Source organism: Haemorhous mexicanus, chromosome 5, assembly GCF_027477595.1.
Source record: "Haemorhous mexicanus isolate bHaeMex1 chromosome 5, bHaeMex1.pri, whole genome shotgun sequence".
Lineage (NCBI taxonomy): Eukaryota > Metazoa > Chordata > Aves > Passeriformes > Fringillidae > Haemorhous > Haemorhous mexicanus.
In genome coordinates, this window is record NC_082345.1 from 67,332,868 (window position 1) to 67,354,053 (window position 21,186).

At 36.7% G+C, this 21,186-nt stretch overlaps 1 protein-coding gene across 2 annotated transcripts in view; it reads right to left on the minus strand.

The window, feature by feature from the left end:
• The window catches only part of SEMA3A (semaphorin 3A), a 244,878-nt gene that overhangs the window by 106,578 nt on the left and 117,114 nt on the right, over window positions 1–21,186 (minus strand). For both annotated transcript variants that reach the window (XM_059847452.1, XM_059847453.1), the window contains 2 exons: window positions 10,611–10,768; window positions 7,857–7,919 (listed from right to left, as the gene is read on the minus strand). In XM_059847452.1, the coding sequence (XP_059703435.1) occupies window positions 7,857–7,919; window positions 10,611–10,768 (221 nt within the window). The remainder of the gene's footprint in view (window positions 1–7,856; window positions 7,920–10,610; window positions 10,769–21,186) is intronic.

Sequence of the window (21,186 nt, forward strand, 5' to 3'; positions counted from 1 at the left end):
CAAATAAGTGGGATTTGGGGTTTTGCAGGCACAGAATGACTGTTGTACATGAAACTTCTCCATGAGTTCTAGCAGGCCTCCTTTATTTTGAATTGCTATGTTTTTCAGCAGTATGCACTTCCTACAGTAGAGAATAAATTTATTTATGGAACAGAAGAGTATTTTAGAAAGAACTCAAAATATTGGAAAGCTTTGAGGTCAAGCAGAAGCTGATTCTTTTCTGACCATAACTTTTAAAAATCTCTTTTGTTTTATAGAGTAAACTTGCCCCACAATAAGAGCACAGCTTTATTAGAAAAGAAATGAACACTAATGTTGGGTTTCAGCTCAGGCAGTCTCACCAAGCCCAGCAGCAATTTAAGTTGCAACCACAGCCTAGATCTAAGGAGTCTCTTTCATCTATCTCTTCCATCTGGGTGGAGTAATCACCTGTCTCCTGCAGAAATCAGATTACACCCCTCCTTTCCGAATTGGATCAACACCTGCTAATTGGGTGGAGTATTTCAGACAAACGGGTTGCCAAGCCTGTTACAGGCACGTAAGGTACTGAGGCTCCAGATCAGTCAGCTTTTTTTTGCTTTTTTTTTTTTTTTTTTTTAGCACAGTATAGACATATCCTCTAATGACTTCCACTCACAGCCACCTCAGATAAGCATACTCCAAACTTGTGTATTGAAAGTGTAGGCAAAGCCATGAAGTGTTGAAATGAAGCAAAAGACTGTGGCATCTCCAAGGGGCAGCTGCTTAGCAGCGTGTATGACTGTAAATAAATACTCTGTGTAAGCTACTCTAGGAGGTTACACATATCTTACTGTGAGAAGCTGGAAATTTCTGTGGGGATATTAAACTGCTTTGACACTAGAGTGATGCTGAACCAGAGAAACCTTAAGTGACAGAAGCTTAAAATTCCCACTCAGTAAAAACTTGGCACCCAAGTGAAATTGCTGCAATGTGAATTTGTTGAATGGCTTTGGTGGGTTTTTTGTTATCTTTTTGTTGGTTGGATTTTTTTTCTCTGTCTATATATATATTTATGATGTATATATAGTAACCTAAAGTCTTTGGAAAATGTTTATCTGAAAATAATTACCTAAAGGAATAAGAGATGATTTGATTATTTAAAACAACAGAGATTTCACCATTCAGTCAGAAGAATAAACAAACAAAAAACAAAAAAATCAACCAAACAAAAAACCCCAAAAAACCAAAAACTGCAAAAAACACCAAAAAAAAAAAGAGGAAAAAATATCATTATTTTCTAGGTTATTTTAGGAACTTTCCCTTTAGTTCTCTGAGTTACTACAAAAGAAAAAAAGACAATACTTTAACTTGTGTGCAGCAGGGAGAAATTTAGTAGACCTATTTTTGACATAAGTAAGCAAGAGAACTACAGAAAAAAATTAGTTGTGGCCTAAATTAATAGTACTATAGTGACCACATCTTGAGTATGGAGGAACTGTGATATGTGTTTTTCCAGAGCAGGCCTATCCTTAATTTTGAAATTAACTTTTATTTAAAGAATAGACAATCAAAAAGAAAACAGACATAACATGAAGAAAATTTAAGGAAAAAAAAGGAACTGGCACCAAAGAAAAGGCTTTTCTTCAACTTCATGAGCTTCAGACTGAAGCCCTGAAACAAAACAGGGACAGAACATATCTATCATTTCTACCAGTCATCCAGTTAATGTGTTTTTCTGGAAAGAAATGTATGAAGAGTAAAATTACTCTGTCCATCTTGGGTTGCAGTAAATCATAACATGGAATTACCCAACAATATTTTGAAATAGCAATAGCTGGAAACTCAGCCATAAATAATTCTCAGACTTTGCCAAGGCCAAATGAGGGCTCATGAGGAACACATACTGATAGAAAATTAAACCCCATAACTTTGGGAAGATTTTTTTTCCATCATTTCTCCTTTACATTCCCTCTTCTAACTCTGTATTTCAAAAGCAACAAAGAAAACATTTCTGCAAGACTGCATTAAATCTGCTGAATATTAAATTTCCTTCAGAAGCAAATTTCAATAGTCACACCTATAACAGAAAAATGAACCCAAAATTGGAAAATTAGCTTTCTCCTTGATCTATATCAATTTTTTCCCCATACTGAAAGACTTAAATGACTTCCCATGATACATAAATGAGTAAAATATGAAAATATGAACAACTGCCAACCTAATTCTTCCTCTGTACAAGGACACAAGTTATTACCTTACAGTAACTGATTTTCCCTGGTCAGTTCATAGAAAGAAATATATGTAAATGCCTAATGAGCACAAGCTGTAGGATCAACATCTGAAATACCCCATAAATGAGGCTTTATGCTGGTGTGTTGTGGGGGTCCATCCAAGAACTGGAGCTGGCACAACCAGAAGTTCCTGGGGGGACCAGGTCTGTTTGAGAGCTCCACAGGACTTTGAAAGATTCCAATGTCCTTAACTCCTTTTTTACCAAGCCCAGTTCACCTCTAAGTTGAAGTGGTTTTACATTTTGAGAGGGTTTTTTCCCCCCATCTTTCTCTTTTGTCTGTAATCTGTGCACAGCAGTTTTCCAAAGCAGCAGTATTACAGCTGCACACTGCTTACAAATGTCTCACTCTCTCAACTCCCAAATGCCAAGGAATTGTTTGGTAGGAAATTGTGTCCACATTAGAGAACCTTGTGTCCACAAGAAGAAGGGCTGAGGAGCCCCAAAGTTGAAAAACCCAGCATACTGACTGGAACAGTTGAGAGTAAGAAGGAATATGATCCAGTACTATTTATCTTACACATGTCACAAAAACCACTTTTCTTCTTCTAGTAGGTCATACTGAGAATAAATTCTGTTCCAAAACTCATTTGAGACCTGTTGTTTAAGATTATAACTTATTTTCCCCCTCTTCCCAGGAGACATTCACCTTCCTCCTTCCCCCAGGCTGGATGGGCGTCCTGAGTCTTTAGGCTTTGGTAAAGAATTTTACTGCTGTGCTGGAGACAGGAAGCCAGAAAGGAAAAAGGGATGGCAATGAAGATTAATGGTGGAAAAGCTGGAAATTTGGCTGGAGATGTCCTCCAAAGGAAGAACCCTGACAGAAGGGAATGAACTTCTCCTTGGCACACCCAAAGGGCCAGAGGTAACTTGACTGGAAAAATTGTGCCTGTCAGATGAATTTAGAAACAAGCTTTCTAGATCCAGCCAACACTGTATATTTAATTTTCAGATTCCCTCTTCAGATCTTTGTTTACAATAACAGATGAAAAGAATTACTTTTACTTTCTGCCTCTATGTTCTTCTATTTTCCCTAAGGCAACAACAGCAATAAATTGAGTTAAAGGGACTTGTTGAATTATAGCCAACTATGTTTTTTCCTAAATATCACCAGATATGGCTGAGGGACACTTGTTGAGTCACTTTTTACTTTCTGGGTTCTTTTATTTTTTCTCTCTTTCCAAATTAAATAATTGCACACTGATGGATCCATAAACCTAAAGATCAATCCTCCACCTTCCTATATTTTAGGGAAGGGATGGAAGACTTTAAAGAAGCCATAAACTAAGATCATATACAAACATTTTGGCTTTAAATATTACTATAACAAATGACATGGTGCAGTAAATTACAGTCATGTGATTCTATTCGTGTGGACAATAACTTGAATAATCAAGTGCTAGCTACACTTTAATGCAAAGAAGTGTGCACAGAATATGGCTATGTCATAAAATATGTGTAAAGAGCCTTACTACTTTGTCCCTGGAAATAGGATTCTGATCTAACGTGATTCCAAATTGCTGTCAAGAGAACTATTAAGTATAAAAAAGTTAAGCACAGTTGGAATCAGGTGAGAGATAATAATGAGGTAAAATTTAATTCCAATTAAATAGCCCAGGTAGATGCCTATCTCCTTTTATTATTATAATGTAGTCAGTGCTTACCAACATGCAAACGTGCTGGTGCACTTCAGCTGTGTACACAGAAGTGTAACTCCTTCTGGACCTGGATGGAGTAACTCCACATTCATGTGACAGAGCAGATGTAGAAACTTGCTGGTACCAAGTAAAAGTACTTGGGACTCTTTGTATCTGTTTTTACATCAATGTGTATTTCTCACCAGAAACATCCAGGGAGAGGCTGATATCCCACAGTGTGCAAAGTGTGTGTCTGTCATTGTGCAGCTTGTCCTATGTGACTTTGGTAAAGCACCTACTGAAATGTTATACATTTATACATGTCAAGGCCAGAAGGGACGGTTTCAACAATTTACTTTGACCTGGAATCTTTAAAAGTTGCTATATAAATTGGATAGTCAAATTGCACTTGAAAGTAACATCCTAAGGTGCCCTTCAGAAACACATTTTTTAAGCTTTCAGGTAATACAAACCTATTGTCCCCTTTAATAGGAATTTCTCTGATTAATTGTGTAATTTGTGAGCTACTGCTACAGTGCAAATCTAATGCAGAGATTTATTGACTAAACAGCCAAAGCAGCCAAAACTTTCAAAGCAATGACAAATTAACAGTTTAAGGACTAAATGAGGTTTCCAGTCAAGAACTTATCCTTGCTCTAAGCCTACCTGCAAACCTAAATATTGTTTCTGATAACTTTTGTAAACCACCAAGCTCTGCTTTGCTGGTTTATGATATCCCAGGAATGTCAAAATAGAATTGTAGCCACTTTTCTTTTTCTGTTAGTTACATGTTATTTATCCCACATTTAATGCAGAGGTTGCCATGTGCATTTGTAGGTGACTGTTGTATTTTTAAATGAAATATTGAGGCTCACCAGTGAGGAATATGACTAGCAGCATGACTGTTCTGTAAGTTTAGTATAAAAGCTGAGAATTATTCTGTAGAGAATTTGTCTTCTTTGATCATTACCAAGGTCTGGCCAGGAATCATGAGAAATATTCACAGGACTAACAGAAACCAGAATAGATCAAATAAGACGCTGAAGTCCAGAATAGCAAGAAATCCTCACAGAATTACTCATTTAGTTGAATTACGTAAGCAAATACCCTATTTATTATTTATAGCCTTTAATTTTTCATGAACAATGTTATTTTGGTTCTTGTGATACTCTATACTGAGGAAATGGAAATATATTGTAATACTAAGTACTTACACGGGTCAGTAATTACGATTTTATTGGGGAAAATCTATATTTTTGCAGTTAACCTTTTTCAGAGAAGTCCTGCTTTAATAAGTATTGCATAGCTGGGGGTGGGGGGGAGTCTTCAGCAACTCTTCTCAGCGTACTCATATGGAAAAAAATCCAAAGCACACTTTAAAAGTTTTATCCACCTAAACAGTGAGTAAAGCTTAAGTAATTAACATATTCTAAGTCCTTTAAAACCAGAAATTAAAATGACTGTTTCAGTAACAAAGGGGAAGCAGGAGAGCAGGAACAGGCCCCATTGGCTGCTCTCCCCAAATCCCGTGTGGACCATCCTGAGCCACGAACCTGCTGTGCTGAGACGGGCATGACTGACAGCATCAGGATAAGGAATCCCTCTGAAGGAGTGAAAACAACGCTGAATTACCTCTTCTAATTATGAGAGGAAATCTCAGAGGTCATGGCTGAGGTTAGCAATGGGGCAGGGCTGGGGTTGTGCTTGTGCTGCAGCTGCTGCAGCGCACCTGGCCCATTAGTGGGGGTTGCATTTTCAGCACTGACTTACCCTGGAGATCAATAATTAAAAGGAGGGTTTTTTTAAAAAAAGAGACCTCAATGCAGAAGTATAGTCTGTCATGTAGAAAGTTTTGAACCACCACAAGTGAGGAGTATATAATATCTTAGAAGTGGTACATGCTGAAAGCAGTATTATGTCGAGCCTGGTTCATAAGTCACTTTATTTGTCCTCTTTTCCTCCTGTTCCATCTAATGAGGGTTTGTTGAGTTATTTTTATGGCCTTTATATTTCACACTCCCAAGGTACTGACAATGGCTTTAAGAAATAAAAAAGAGATGAAAAGTAAGATTTTTTAATTATCTGTAATTAGAGTTAAGAAGTTGCATTGAATATGTTGCTTGTAATGCACTGTTTTCTGGCATGGTAACTGTAAATATTTAAAGACAATGTTCTGATCACATCAAGATATGTATTCCCTCTTTATAGCCTCCTACATGTTTATTTTATTTCTCACCTACTCCTGCAGAGAACACTAAAATTACAAAAAACCAAAAACAACACCCCAAAAAAAAAGCAAAACCACCCCAAACAACCTTACAGGATCTAACCTTACAGGATCTACTGCCAGGGTCACACACTGCACTGCACAGTGGTGTGGGCTCACCTACCCATGATCAGCAGGTGTAGCTGTACTAGTATCACAGGAAGCAAAAGAGTCAAGGAGTATAAAAGCTGCAGCATAAGCAGTCCTCTCAAGCTCACCACAGTCAGATGGGAACCTCTCAGCTTACTCCAGAATGTGTGTCTCTACAATTTTAAACAACTAAGCTGAATTAAAATCAGCTCAGTCAAATGTCTAAAACATACTCTTTCTTACTATGGTGAATTTCTAAAAATAATTATTAAAAAATCCTGAGAATATGCTAGGTACTGAATCTCTTATTAGTTTTCTAGGTTTTTGCTCCAGTAATTAAAAAAATCTACTTAATGTAATATCACAATACTTCACATGAGATGAAGCAGGAAGGTTAGTTAATTTGCTCATATATTTAACACTAGTCCCTTTTTTTAACCTTGAATATTAGATATTCTAGGCTTCACCTTGCAAAGTACTCCTGAAAGTTATTTGTGGACATGAGCATGGATTACTTTAAATGCATTATTTCTATGTAATGAGATAGCTTGGGTATCTGGCATTTCAGCTGTCCTATCACATATTTAGCTTAGCCCATATTTCTTACTTTTTACCCAAACTACCTCTACTGCTCCCAGATGGCATTTTCTGAAGACAACTGTCCTCTATGGCCTAGGTAAAGACTGATGAGACTATTTTTATTATGACCTAGGAAATTATTCAAATGGAGCTCTCCAGAGGCATATGGTTGGCATTATGAATATTTTACAGAATCATCTCTGAAAATCAGGCCAATAGCATATACACACGGGGCCAAGTTCCACTCTCACTTCTACCTTGGCAACCACGATGATTTCCCACTTGGCTCTGCTATGCAAGTATTTGTTTGGCTTATTGCATGCATGTATTTTTTATCTGTTTTTCCCCCTTTTCTTCAGCCCTGTGTCCCACACTGTTCCTATAAAGAAGACAGCTACTGTCAGTGTGGAATTATTGCTATTTGGGGCTCCTGGCTATGTCTCTCTTACCTAATAAATACAGGGAATATGATGTACACAGGAATGAGGGAAAATGTTCAGAAAATGATGCCTGATGTAGCAGTATCTTTCCAGAGGCACCAAAACTGATGCAGAATGTTTAACCACCTTGACCTCAATATTGGTATGAACTCCATGCAGGAAAGTGCTCTGGGGAACCCACTGGCTCCAGAGAGATGCTACAAAGAGAAAGCACTTCTTGGAACTCCCTGAGGACTGGGACCTGGAGTAGGGCAAAAATGGGTCAAAACATTATGTACCTTCTTATCAGGACAGGAGTATGCAAGGGCTAATATTTCTCATTTTGATATTTCTTCTTTCTTACTATATTTTTTTTCTTTTTGGTATATTAATTTTATTTTATCTGCATGATTTCCATTTATAAATTGAAGCCCTTGGTAATGTAATAACCTTTCTATGTAAGAGGACTGAGAAAACTCAAGAGTGAAGTTATGATCAGGTGTGTGACCTTACAGAGTAGGAAAAATACTTTAAGAATTAACACAGTAGGACATAATAAAATATTTACAATGTTTTATAAAAGGAAAAAAAAAGCTAAAAAGATTTGTACTTACCACAATATCTTTTCCAGCCCACTTGCACTCATCCCTTCGGGAATGTGATACAGGCCAAACAATCTAAAGACACAAAACAAAAATCACATTGTGTTATTTCATGCTTCAGCATTCACAAATTGCAGGCCAAATGCTTACAGAGTCCCTTTACCCAATTTATCTTCCACCCCCAGAACCCCGCATTCTTTTCTTATTTCCTTTTCTTTCTTAAAATTTTGGCAACAAAGGAATGAAATATTGGGAGCAAAACCAGGAATAATAGGTGTCATAGCAAAAACAATCTTGAAGTCTGTATTGTGGATTTCAGCTGTGAATCTCCAGTCCTAATGATAAGAGGGTTGACTCTCCATTGACTGAGTGTTCTTTTAAATCTCACATAATGGAAAGATAATCTCACATTAGACTCCCAGCATCAGAAATAAGGTGTTTGCCTCTTCTATTAGAGTGTATTAATAGATTATTAATAGTTCACTCTTTTGCCGGTTCAGTTAATAAATAATAAAAAAGGACTCATGGTATTTGACAAGTATTGCATCATCAAAATAGAAATGTTTATGCTGTTTCTATAGAGCCACCGTAAAGCAACTAATCCTAAATCTAGGTTTTCTGTGGTGTTTGCTTAGAAGAAAATGGATCTCACCTCGTACAGAGAAAATCCAGAGACCCTCACAGTCAATTATTCATGTTTCTTTGAAAAGCTTTTAGGAATTACATATAGAATAAAACATGATCTTCCCATAAAATGCCAGGCTATTCATTTGGGAGCCTCAGATAATGCAATATGAATGGCCTTAAGTCTGGATTACAGTCTCGGTGTTCAATATAGTTTGTTAATAGAAAGCAAAAGGCAAAATATTAATAAAAAGATGGAATGTGGATGACTGAAGGGGTCAAAAGAGATGTTGCAGATAATATTTGGAAACACACTTTGCAATATTTTTTAAATTCAAAATTTTCTGAATGAAATCCAAACAGCAATCGAACATCGTAAGTCTATAAAATAAGGCTGAAAATTTTATGAGCACATTCTCTCTCAGAGGATTCCCACTACTTCCTGTTGCTATTCTCAGCTTAAAATGTGCAGAGATGTGAAAATTTAAATTTACTAGGTTGAAAAACATTAACCAAACTTCTCATATATCCCAAAAGGACCAGTTCAAGTTTAGTTCAAGTTTCGGGCAAAAATCTGAGTATTTTTCAAACGAGTGTATTTCAAGACAGATGTTCTTTCTCCTTAGTTTCACAGTAAAATCTTTTCCTCCAATTCGGTTTAAAAGACAGCTAAGCCAAACTGGTTCCAGTACATTGAAAAATTTTTGAGTTTTGAGTTTTGATGTCGCCATCAGCATTTAGACAGAAACTTGAGGAGTTTTCTTAGATGGCAGAAGAAAAAACCGGAGAAGTTTGAGCTCAAGTGTAGCACTGGCTGCACTGTAATATTGATTGAAGTGTCTTACATGACTCTCCTATCTACAATAAACAGATCCCCGAACTCTTAAAGACTTTTGTCTATTCTTAAATCCAGTCTAAATTCTCTAAGTCTGTTGCTAACATACATTTCCACGTTACTGACAGCAGTTCTTTATTTAATCTATTACTATTTGTATAGTAGCAGTATATTTATTTAATCTATACTGTTTGTAAAGTCAAACTGTGTTCTAAAAGTATCTGAATATGTAAGTATGTAAAATACAATTGCTCCCATTCTACAGAGCTGTTTTCTGCAATGGAAACACCTTCTTTCCTTTAATTATTCCAGATGTTTTGCACATTAAGCTATTGATCCCTCAGAGAATTCAAATAAATAGCTAGTTTCCTTTATAGCTGCTCTAAAGAGAATAGAAAAGAAAATACTCAGTTTTCCTTTTATCCTCTTATCCTTAGAGAATACAAATGAATAGCCTGTCCTCCCTCTGAACAGAAAACACAAGGTATTTATTGCTATCATCTTAGGAAGCTAATAGTCTAACGGCCAAAAGGTCAGGAACACTAAGAAAAAAAAATAATCCCTGGGTATTGAAGCAATATATCTCTCATAAAAGGGTACTCTCTGGATTTTAAAATGTGCCATCAAAATACTTAATATAACAAATCAAGCCTCCATCCCATTGTTTACCTTCTTGGCATTTTTTCTTACTAAAATAAAGGAAAACTTAATTATTTATTTGGACTCCAACAGAAGAATGACACTAAACTGCTTTCCGCTTTTAATTAGTCACCAACTTTCACTGGAAAGTTACAATCTCCATCAAGAACAGCAATATTTTATGGACTTGTTCCTCTTTTATTAATACTGAAACTGTTTTGGTTCAAAAGCCGCAAAGCAGAGTGCCTATAAGTACTGAGTTAAGGAAGAAAAATCAACACTTGGACTCCCAAATAGCTTCTTTTATCTGCAGACAAATACAGAGCAGTAAGGCCTTTCTGTTTAAGCTGTCATAACAGATGCTTGGCTTTTTTAGCAGTTGCCATGAAAGTATGTCTTGTTTGGGAAATAGCTGGATTATTCACTTATCATTGACTCTTTTTTTGTAGTCTTAAAAAAAAAAAAAATTGTAGATTATATAGTCAAAGGTCACAGGCTCATTATAAATTTCTTTTCATAGAGTCAGCAAATATTTTTGTCGTAGCAGTACTCCTGACATCCAAACACTTCCTATATAATTCCAACAGTGCACAATGTAGTTTGAGCAATAACAAGTCTTTAACATTCGAAGCACATATTTACATTGTACAGAACGTTAAGGAACGTACCTTTTGATATTCCTTGATGTTAACCAGGTTGAAAGAAAATATGTGATCCTTTGCTCCAACGTACAGCCGGCCACGTTCTTCATCCAAGAGGAAAGTGTGGTAACTGGAGCTATTAGCTAGTCCATTGAAATTGATTACATTGTTGGATTCCAACATTTCTGTAAGATAAGGGTAATACTACTGTTGTTAATATGGTAAAAGGAAATAGAGGCTTTTATTTTGACTTGTACAGATATCATTTTAAGAATTTGTGCTTCTGGTGTAGAAACAAGTGAAAGCATTATTTACCTGGGCCCCTGAATGTTTTTATTTCAAGTACCCAAACTGCTTGTGAGAGTCAGATCTACAAAGAGGTTGAAACAACAGTGAAATCAATTAAAAACCTGTATGAGCTTTTAGGTGGTAAAATTCTATCCATGTAGCCCATCAACTGTTGGACAAAGTTCAATTTTGTTCAATCAATGAGATTTGCAAGGATAAACTTGGGGATAACGGGCTGATAACCACATCTAAACACAAAATCTATTTCCAGCAGAAAAAAACATTTTATAAAGATCTGTAAGTTATGAGAAAAGCCATAAGAATGACTAGCTGATGAGATAAAATAACATGTAGCACCTATTCTTAAATGTATTATCTTCTGAGCTTTCTCACATAGACAGCATGTTGTTCCCTTGCTTGGAACAAGAATTTAACTAGAGAAAGTAACCTTGCTTCTCTTTAACTCAAGAGTAATTTTGTTCTGGTATTCCTCACAGAGATTTGCATTTGGCATAGACAGGATTTTTTTAAGTACAAGGATCCACAGAATCATCTTAGCTACTCAAAAATTAACAAAGTCATATGCATTTTTCTAAAAAATACTTTTACCATAAGTTATGGACCATAATAGTATAAATATTAGTGAGAACTCACTTTCTTTAGGCCTATCTATATTCATATTGGGACCAAAACCAAACCATCTTTATCATTATAAGGCATGTCTCCACTAGTAAGTCATCAATAAGAAAGTTTCCTGGTGATGACAAATCCTACATGGTTCTAGCCCTGAGCTTGTGAATGAAGAAGGCAAACATCCAGCATTAGGAGCAGGAGCAGCTCCATTGATGGAGCCATGAAGACAGATGAGAAAGGGAGTGAATACATCAGCATCCCAAGGGCTGATGGCCAGAGGGCACGGCCTGAGCTTCAGGCATGTAATGTCTGCATCAATTCTGCCACATGTGCAAGCCAAGGATGTATGTAACTCTTCTCAGACCATATGCCAAATGCCTGAATGTCCAGGATTCACCTAACAGTGCACCTATCTTCTATGGCTTTTTGGATTTCAGTAAGATCACTCCCATTTTCCACCATTATTCCAACTGAGAAGTGAGTAATCCCATATACTGATAGAAATCATGGAGAAACTGCTGTTAAAAGTTTCTGCCTAATTTTCAACTAATTTTCTTTCTTTTTAACTCATTCTTTTGTATGGACAAGGAAGATGTTAGCTGGGGATTTTTTGGACCTAGGTAATATAGACACATGATTTTACAGAATTTCACACCTGCAGCTTTGTAGCTCTGCAGATGTTAAATCTATTTTTGATGTTCCCTTATACCAGGTGGATTTTGAAGCAGGTTGAAACCCTGCAAAAACATTAGTAGGCAACATACTCAAGGAAGACAAACACTGTTAGTTGCATACCATTTAAGATAGCTTTTAGCTTTAATACTCTTTGTATTTACTTGGAAAAGCTCTCACTACCACCAAAAATAGTCAATTCATATAGCAGTGTAGCAAAGCATCAGAGCAGACCCATATTTTGTTCCCTTTTCTACACTTTTTGTCACTAAATATAACTATACATTTATATCACAAATTGTACTGCTCAAGACTGAAGCTCACTTTTTAAAAATTATTTTTCTTTTAAATGTAACAATCAAATTACCTCAAGCAGTCTTGTCAAAATAATTCTTATGGCTTCCTGCCAAGTTCTAGAATTTGACTCTATTGTCCTCCAGTTCACTTATTTGCATTTTGTAAGAGACTTTACTAATTCTCTTTACTCTGTAATGACTGATTCAGATGTTGAATGTCGACTCGCTGAATAGTGAGTGATGTAGATGATTGATTGCTTAACTTGTCTTAAAACTCTCTCTTGGCTAGAAATGCTCCGCTGTCATCCGTATCTGATCATTTTTCTGATAATATGGCTGTCAAAAACCTTTGTAATTTTTTCATCTTTGTTGGTTTGAACTCATATATGTATGATTCTGCCCTTTGTGACTGCAGCGTAAAGACAAGTGTCTGCTGAAGTCGATGTTACACAAAGGTAAAACTGATAAAAATAAAAAATGAAAACAGTTAGGCACACAGCTACTTGGCTTAAAAGAAGCCTGATATGATTTTGCTAATGCAGAGTTCTAAATATTCACATCTACAGATGGTGACTGATGTTTGTTTTTTTTTTCTTTCTAATATTAATGAAAAAATGTGAGATCATAGCATTGGAGTCTAAGGTTTATTATGGCCAAGAGTAAATTACATCATCATCTTCACTGTTCATAAGTCTCCACAGTAAAACTTAAAAGGACCAGGTGTGGCTGTGCAGGGAAATATATAATAGGGTTTTTTTCTTTTCATTTTCTGTGACTTTCAGAGCATGCAACCCCAACACTTTTGGGTTTTTTATGAACATGGAATTTTAAGTCAAACTAAAAGCTAAATTCCATTTTCTTCTCTAAGAACGGGACATTTTTCCTAGGTTTTAATTCAGTATGTGTCATATTGCAACATTACTGACTTTTGCAGATGATAACTGGATTTCCAGAATCTGTTGCCCAAAAGATTAGGTCTTGATATGCTCCAAGCAGTGCATTTTAAATCACATGACATCAGGTTTCTCCTTGTCAGGGATCCGGTTGAAAATATAGGCTGAGGAGAAAGATGTCATTTGTGTGTTGATGATTCTCAATCACTACTTATTTAGGTAGGTTTGAGCTACATCAAAATTTGGAGGAGAAATCCTCAATCATTTTTGCAGTTCCTCTTCTGTTGATTCTAACTGATATATATTCATTCAGTGATGAATGTGGCTTTACAGGCCACCCTGGAAAAGGGTGTTGAAGAGCAAAGCAATGGCATTTGCACAATCAATACAAATTAAGTATTCCACCTCCTCAAATTCATTAATTTTAAAGTGTTTACTATCCAGTGTCTTCAGTATCCAATGAGTGTCTATTGCTGAGAGAAAGAGCAAAGACAGGGCTCAATCCCAGAAGGGCACTGGCATCCATCAATTCTACTAAGAGTCCATCACTCATGCTGGCAAGGTTAGTGGATGATCAGTGATAACATAAACCAAGATTTACAACAAAGATTGCATTGTAACGACAAGAGGAAATGATGAATGCATTCAATGAATCAATGAAATTAATACTATCTACTAGCATAGCCTAAATATTTTCCCTTTTTTTTTCCTTATTATTAAATGTTGGCCTAGCCATGTTCTATGCAGACAGGTAATGGCTGTCTTTTTTTCCTTTTTTACCTCCTCTATGATCTGTGCAGTTATTTTTATTGCACAGATGTAACATTACTCCACCGTTTCTTCAGTAATTTCCCAGAGATTTCTTCAGTAATTGCCCTGAGATAATTTTCTCATTTCCTTTTGACACATCCTCAGCTGTAGTCACACCTGTACTTTGAACAGGAATGAATGAGCCCTATACAGCTAACCACAGCATACAACTATCATTGTCTGTGAAATGCTGTATGAGGTAGATTTGAAGTGGGTGGTGGTGTTTTGAAGGTAAAAAAAATGTTATTGCTTTTGTTATTGGTGCTTCATTCCCACATTTATCAAGTGTTGCAGGTGACAAAAACTAAGAGTTTCAAATGCACCATATCTTAAAAATAGTCATATTATAATGAATGTGATGATCACTGAAACCAGATGGAGATTGAATTCCTCAGTGTTTGTGGGCTAGATGCCCCTAATAACCACTTCAACTAGCTTTAGTTCACATTCCTGACTTACTTGCTCCATCTTAGTCTCCTTTCTCAGCCAGTGTCCAAGCTTGAAGTATTTGACCTCTTTCAAAGTGCCTTTCTGTAGACTCTGCATGGTCTTTTTTCTATTAACTGATGTGTCTGTTGATCCAGTCTGACTTGTGTCAGAACATTCACTTTGCCAGAGAGAGTTGGCAAATTTACAGAAGAAAACCAGTCCCTAACTCTTGCCTTCGTTTTAATACGTGGTTATTTAATTTGCTAATGGAATTGTAACTTAATAGTATATATACACAGAGAGGGCCAAATTCCTGCTGTGAAATCCATGGAGATATGCAAGCACAAGGAATGTAGATTTGGTTTATTTTTATCACACTTCTTCATTAAAGAAGCCAGAAAACCACAGCTATAGCTAAGATGAATACAGATTCATGCAGATCCTGAAGTTTGGTTTATCCATGGTTGGTATCCCACTGTAAACCTTGTTTTATGTCTGTGTTCCCTCAGTGGTGTTTGTCAGGAGGAGAACAAAACAAAAGAAAATCATCTTATTTTTCACTTATCTACTAGCAAGCAAATTATCTTTAATCTTTTTAGCAAGAGGGAGTTTGTCTGTGTAACAGCTTAGAAAATTTGTGGGCTTTGGCCTATGTCCCTGTTATAGACTTCACAATGACACACACCAGCCAAGACTGTTTTTGTTGATAAGGGTCAAAAGGGCACATCAATTTCTCCAAAAACCAGAGGGAAGGTTTCCTAGTTTCCTCAGCAGGATTCAAATCTGGTCCTGTCCTATTCCTGGTGACTTTGCAGAGTGACTGGATCATGCAGGGAGTGCTGCTCGTCACAACACGCTCCTGAGGCCAGTGAGTGGGCTGCTGGTTTCACAAACCTCTCGACCTGCATTCCTCTGCCAGCAGCGATAAGATCTCGCTGGAGATCTCCCAGCAGTAGGTAAAAGATGAGTCAATGCCATTATGCCATCAAACAGGGATTTTGCTGAACTGTGAGCAGTGCCTCCCACAACGTCATGCTAGAACATTTCCTTCTTCTCTCGCCAGGCTTCTACTTTGGCTACAGAGGATCAGGTGGCCACATGTTTGCACATGCATTTCTTGCTTACACAGATGCATCTTGTGCCTGTTCTGTATATCAGCATGTGTATCTTTCTAAATAATCCCAGGTGTAAATTAGTCATTACTCTTTGAGCAATTATTTGCTGAATTCTTAGATACATACAAGGAAAGGAGTGGGTATTTTAACTTCCAACCTCTCCAGCAGCTTCCCCATTTCATTGCTGTGAGTGCAGATGGTGACTGCTGCCCCAGTCAAACAGTTATGGAAAAGGCAGGGACTGGCAGGAAATCAAGAGAGCTTCCTGCAAGGCATGAGCCAGCAGAGCTATGTGACCAAACCAGCAGTATGTGCATGGAAAAGGCACTGTACTTGTTGGGAGCCCAGTCCCCACCCAGATGAGACAATGGCTGTCATACAGTGAGTGAGACACTTCAGTGGAGTATTTCCATAAAGAATGGAAAACACCAGTCTGAAATCAGGTGAGTTTGACCCCATGTCAGGTGTAATGCTTAGTAAAATGACCATTAGCCTGGAAGATAACAACTCCTTTTTCCCCCACCCAGGATTTGTGGTACCACCACTTGATACCACAATTATTTTCTTCCATTGACACCTCAGACATCACTGGGACTTTAGGATCTAGCCCTTAGTGAGGAGAGTGGTTCAGTCACCCACCCTAATTAAAAATAACTTGTTAACAGTTTGTTCTATAAAACAAAACAAGGAAAAATTTACTCTTTTTTTTTTTCTTTTTTAGCATTTCACCTGAGGGGGAAAAAATAATTGCAGAAACATTTGGTTTGTGACATCTTTTAGTTTAACTGGTCAGATTATATGTCTTTCATTTATATTCAACTGTTCCAATATTTCCAAACTATTTTTACCAGTAAGTCTTTGATTTCATATTAGGAGCAGGAGAATAGAGACATACAAATTATCAACACCCTCCCCTCCAAAAAAAACCCCAACAACTTATGCTTTCAGATAATTTTAGAATTATGCTGCTTGGAAATACCAGAAAGTGATCAGTTTTATCTCAAATGGAACAAAAACCAGGCTTATGAAGTGTATGAGATCACATAGTGCAGTAAGTGATTTATCCATTTTTAGAAATGTAACATGAAAACTTGTAATCAGCACCTTTGGGTTTTTGCTACTCTGGAGTCACAGAAACTTGAAACTACACAGCGTTTGTTGTTGATGGCAATTCAGTGTTATTGTAATTTGAATGAGATAAATCACTGGGAGAAAAGGAAGGGTTATCTTATCAGTAATCAAAATACAATTGGAACAGAGCCCCTCACAGCTGTTCAATCAGTCCTAGCTTTCATCCTCTTCATCTACCTTATCATAACAGCTGCCAATCACCTGGTTTCACTGAACTCTACTAAAAGAATTAAAAAAAACAGTACCATATTTGTTTTTGAGCAAAACTTTTGCTTCTGAGAGAACACGTAGCTCAGAAACACAATTCAGGGAATTATTACAACTAATTAATTAGAGGTAGCTAGGACAAGATATACAGTTTTTTGTGCAGTCGTGATGTAAACCAAGGATTTTAAATGAAACACTCCTGCCTACCTTTCACTGCAGCAGGGAAAACTTGGGGGCCAGGAGTATAGATTGATTAAAACCAGATACCTGGAAGAAGGAATGTTACACCCATGTTTTGTTTCAGTTGCACCAGCATAAGCATGGAATCCTTTGACTTCAAAATACTGATGCATATGTTTTTTATACTGTAAAACTGAGAGAAGATTTTAGCTCATTAATGTCAGCACTATTTAGCTACATGACAGCCCTTAAAGTGTTTTTGGTTTGAGTAATTGAAGAGCTCACATGATATTTCAAAGACATAAAACATTTAGATTTTTAAAACCAACCTGTTTTCTCTTTATTATTTGTATTATTTGTCCTTTTGGTCTCTGAAAGTGAATCCAGATTATCCCTATGGCTCAGTTATTTTCTTATAAAACAAGAGAACTATTAACCTTTGAGCAAAACAAAGACTTGTAAAGCTTGATCTCATATATTTGTACAATTATTATACCATCCCATATTATGAACTTGTCTTTGTGAGAAAGGTAATGGCACATATTTAACCATGAACTTCACAAGTATTTAAGCCCAACATTGTCACATAATCACAGACTTACATTACCTATACTACCTATAGCATTTTTTATGTGTGTGTGTGATGCAACAGGCAGGAATATATGATGGCAAAAAGAGATCATGATTTTACTAAGATGTTGTCTGTCTAAGGGAAAATTTATCTGTCTTGAGATTTGAGTAAGTAACATCTCTGCTACCTCCCTTTTGTGCTGGCATAAGAACCAGGAGAAATAATGAGAGTGATGCATCATACTAATGAGTACCCAGATCTCAAGGAGATCTACAACTATCAAGGTTCTTTAAAATGTGGCAATAATACAGCAAAATAATGATCTAACACAAAGTTTATAAACATTCTAACTCAAATACTAAAAACACTGCAGGCATATTAACTCAGCCCTCTGAGTTTGGTTAGCCCAATGTGGCACTGCATGACCTGAAATTGCACCATCTAAGCTAGCACAGGTAAACAGCCAGCTAAATCCTATTCATTAAATAACTCAGTTATCAGATCTAGTTAGAAGTTAATCAATTTTCAGCTCTCTCTATGATACTTCTATGAAGTTAGTCTCCAGCGAGCTGAACCGGTACTGGTTATCAATTAAGTAAAACTGTGGGTAGCTGTAACTTCAAGGAGTGATTACCTTATCTATAAACAGCACTGGCCTTGTCTCATTAAATATCACAGCACAGAGGCACAAACACCTTTGCAGGGACTAACACAGATTGTCACTACCCATCCTCTGCACACCACATGTTGGGTCAAGTGTAGCATGGAGCACAATTCTTACTTACTGATTGTTCCCAAACAAAGCCAGAATTCATGATCTTTTGCTGCCAGAGCAAAAGCAAGGCAGGAAAAGAGCTGCTGCTCTCTATAGGTACAGCTGCTTCCTGCAGACATTGACCAAGCTGCAGCATAAGTGCACCTGAGTTACCCTGAAACTCACTTATGTACTCACAGTGTGCAACAAGTCTGGCTAAGCAGCCAGCAAAGATGAATTGATTTGCTCTTCATCTAATTGCTACTTGATGAAGCTACATGTTGAATAATTAGGGTGCTTTCTCAGGCAAGCTACTTTTAAGTTAGCTCAAAAGATATGATTTTATTTTGTCATAATCATGACAATTAAAGTCAGAGAAACCCAATGCAAGGACAAAATGTCTACATGATAACTTTTGTACAAGTACAATTTGAGAAGTTTTAGGTTTATTTATAATTATTATTAAAGTCAGTTCATCTTCCAAAGAATCATTATTTCTGAGTAAAAACTCAGACATAAAACTGAATAATGCCAGAACCTGTCATGACATTTGGGGACTATTACATAAAAAAACTACTTAAATAGTTTTAGAAAATTCTTTTCTGAAAAGGGAACCTCTTAATAACTGAACCCCAAAGTCAAGAACCCAGTCAGGGTCTTTGTGATTTACACACCATGGACTATTAGGAGTCAAAAGTAACAACAATGTCCATATGTGTCCTCCAGTTGCAGTTATGATAAAACTCTTCTTCATGCAAGTGTATTTCTTTCCCAGGACAAAAGTATCAAAGTATTTTTAACTCTTAAAGAAATCCTGCTTTCAGGTACCAAATCAATGTACTTCAAAAGTAAGTTAGCTCATTTAGAAGAACTAGCAAATATGAGCTGTTAAGTTCCATAGGGATATCAGAGGAAATTTTTTGAAAGATTGGTGGTTTTAATTTCAAGTGTGACTTTGCTGTTTGACAAGCAAGCTACCATTGACTCTTGGAAAGACTAATGGGTAGGTCTGTAAAGGATTTAGATGTCAAAATGGAGACAGTGTAAAAATGAAGGTGACCTGCAGAGTGTGTCATCAGTAAGTGAGAGTGTCAGTGCTTTCACTGGCTTAAGAGACTGTAAGAGAGAGTGTCTCTACAGCTTCAAACACTGGGGTGGGGGAAATCCAGCAGAGATAGATTTGATCTGACATTAAATGAGCTCTAAACTGATGGCAAGCAGGTTTAGATTTGATAGGAGCAAGAAATTCTTTGATATGAAGGTGGTAAGACACAGGTTGCTCAGAGAAGATGTGGATGACCCATCCCTGAAACTGGTCAAGGCCACGCTGGATGGGGCTTTGAGCAATCTGGTCTAGTGCAAGGTGCTCCTGCTCATGGCAAGGTGTCCCATACTCTTGGAACTAGATGATCTACAAGGTCTTTTTCAACATAAACCATTCTATGTTTCTACAAAGTCCTTCTCTGCCTTCTCTGATGTATTTTGTTTTTATTACTGAACTGACAATATAAATCTGCACAAATTACTTACTAAGGTGAATTATTTAATATGCACAATAGGGTTAGGAAGATTCCCTGGAAATTTAGTCGCATATGCAAAACTACAAAATAGAATAAGTAACACTTGTATTTTCAGCAGATTTGTGATGGAAAATGCATCTGACCTGCTTCACAAAAGGTCTTTTTATGCTTGAAAATCATGTGTGAAACTCTTGTCTCTATCTGTGTAACGACTCTTCAAAGTCCTCTGATTAATAAGATACAAAAAGGGCTTTGGGTTAGTCCTGCTTGTAGGTAAATCATTATAATCATAATTTATATAGCAGCTGGCTTAGATGGACTGTGTCCAGGTTTTCATATATGGGTACATATCAGTGACCTCATATTCTTAATTTCAGACATAGCTATCAACACTCCTTCTGTTAAAATTTTGTTTTTCCAGAATGGATCTACCCTTGACTTTGATTACATATCCAGCACTTCAAGGAACTATCTTATAACATTAATAGAATGGATGAGTAAAATTCATGCTTGGATTTACATCCTTCTGATAGCTCTTGTTTCTTCTAATCAGTAAGTGAGGTTTTGGATGAGTTTCAGCAAGGGGCTGAAAGCAATGACTGCATTTAAGCAGTCTGTGTAGCTCACACACAGATACACACAGCTCCACTCTGCACTTTAATTGCAGCAAAATACAGCAGGGACTTCTAACCCCTGACACTCCTTGTGCAGACTTCCATGCCAAAATAAAGCGATGATGCCCAAGTTTGCTCTTGATTTTTCCTAATGAAAGTCAATGGATTTACAGCATTGATAAAAGATTCGGATTGCAGTGGTTCTGCAATCTGTGCAATATATTTATTGTTCATTAGAACAAATTAGTACACATTATTTATCAAATGTTTCCAGTTGCATCTACAACCTTCTGTGCATCAAAAAGGAATTTCCAGTTTTTCCTTTCCATCCAAATGTCATAAAAATAATTAATCATTCAGCACCTACCCCCCATTTCTCAAATCAAAGTGAATTTTCTAATTTTTTTATGCCTGATATTGCTCTGTCAATCAAAACTGTAATGTCTTTCAAGTTACACAAACAAAACTAGATCTACTTTCACTATTTTTA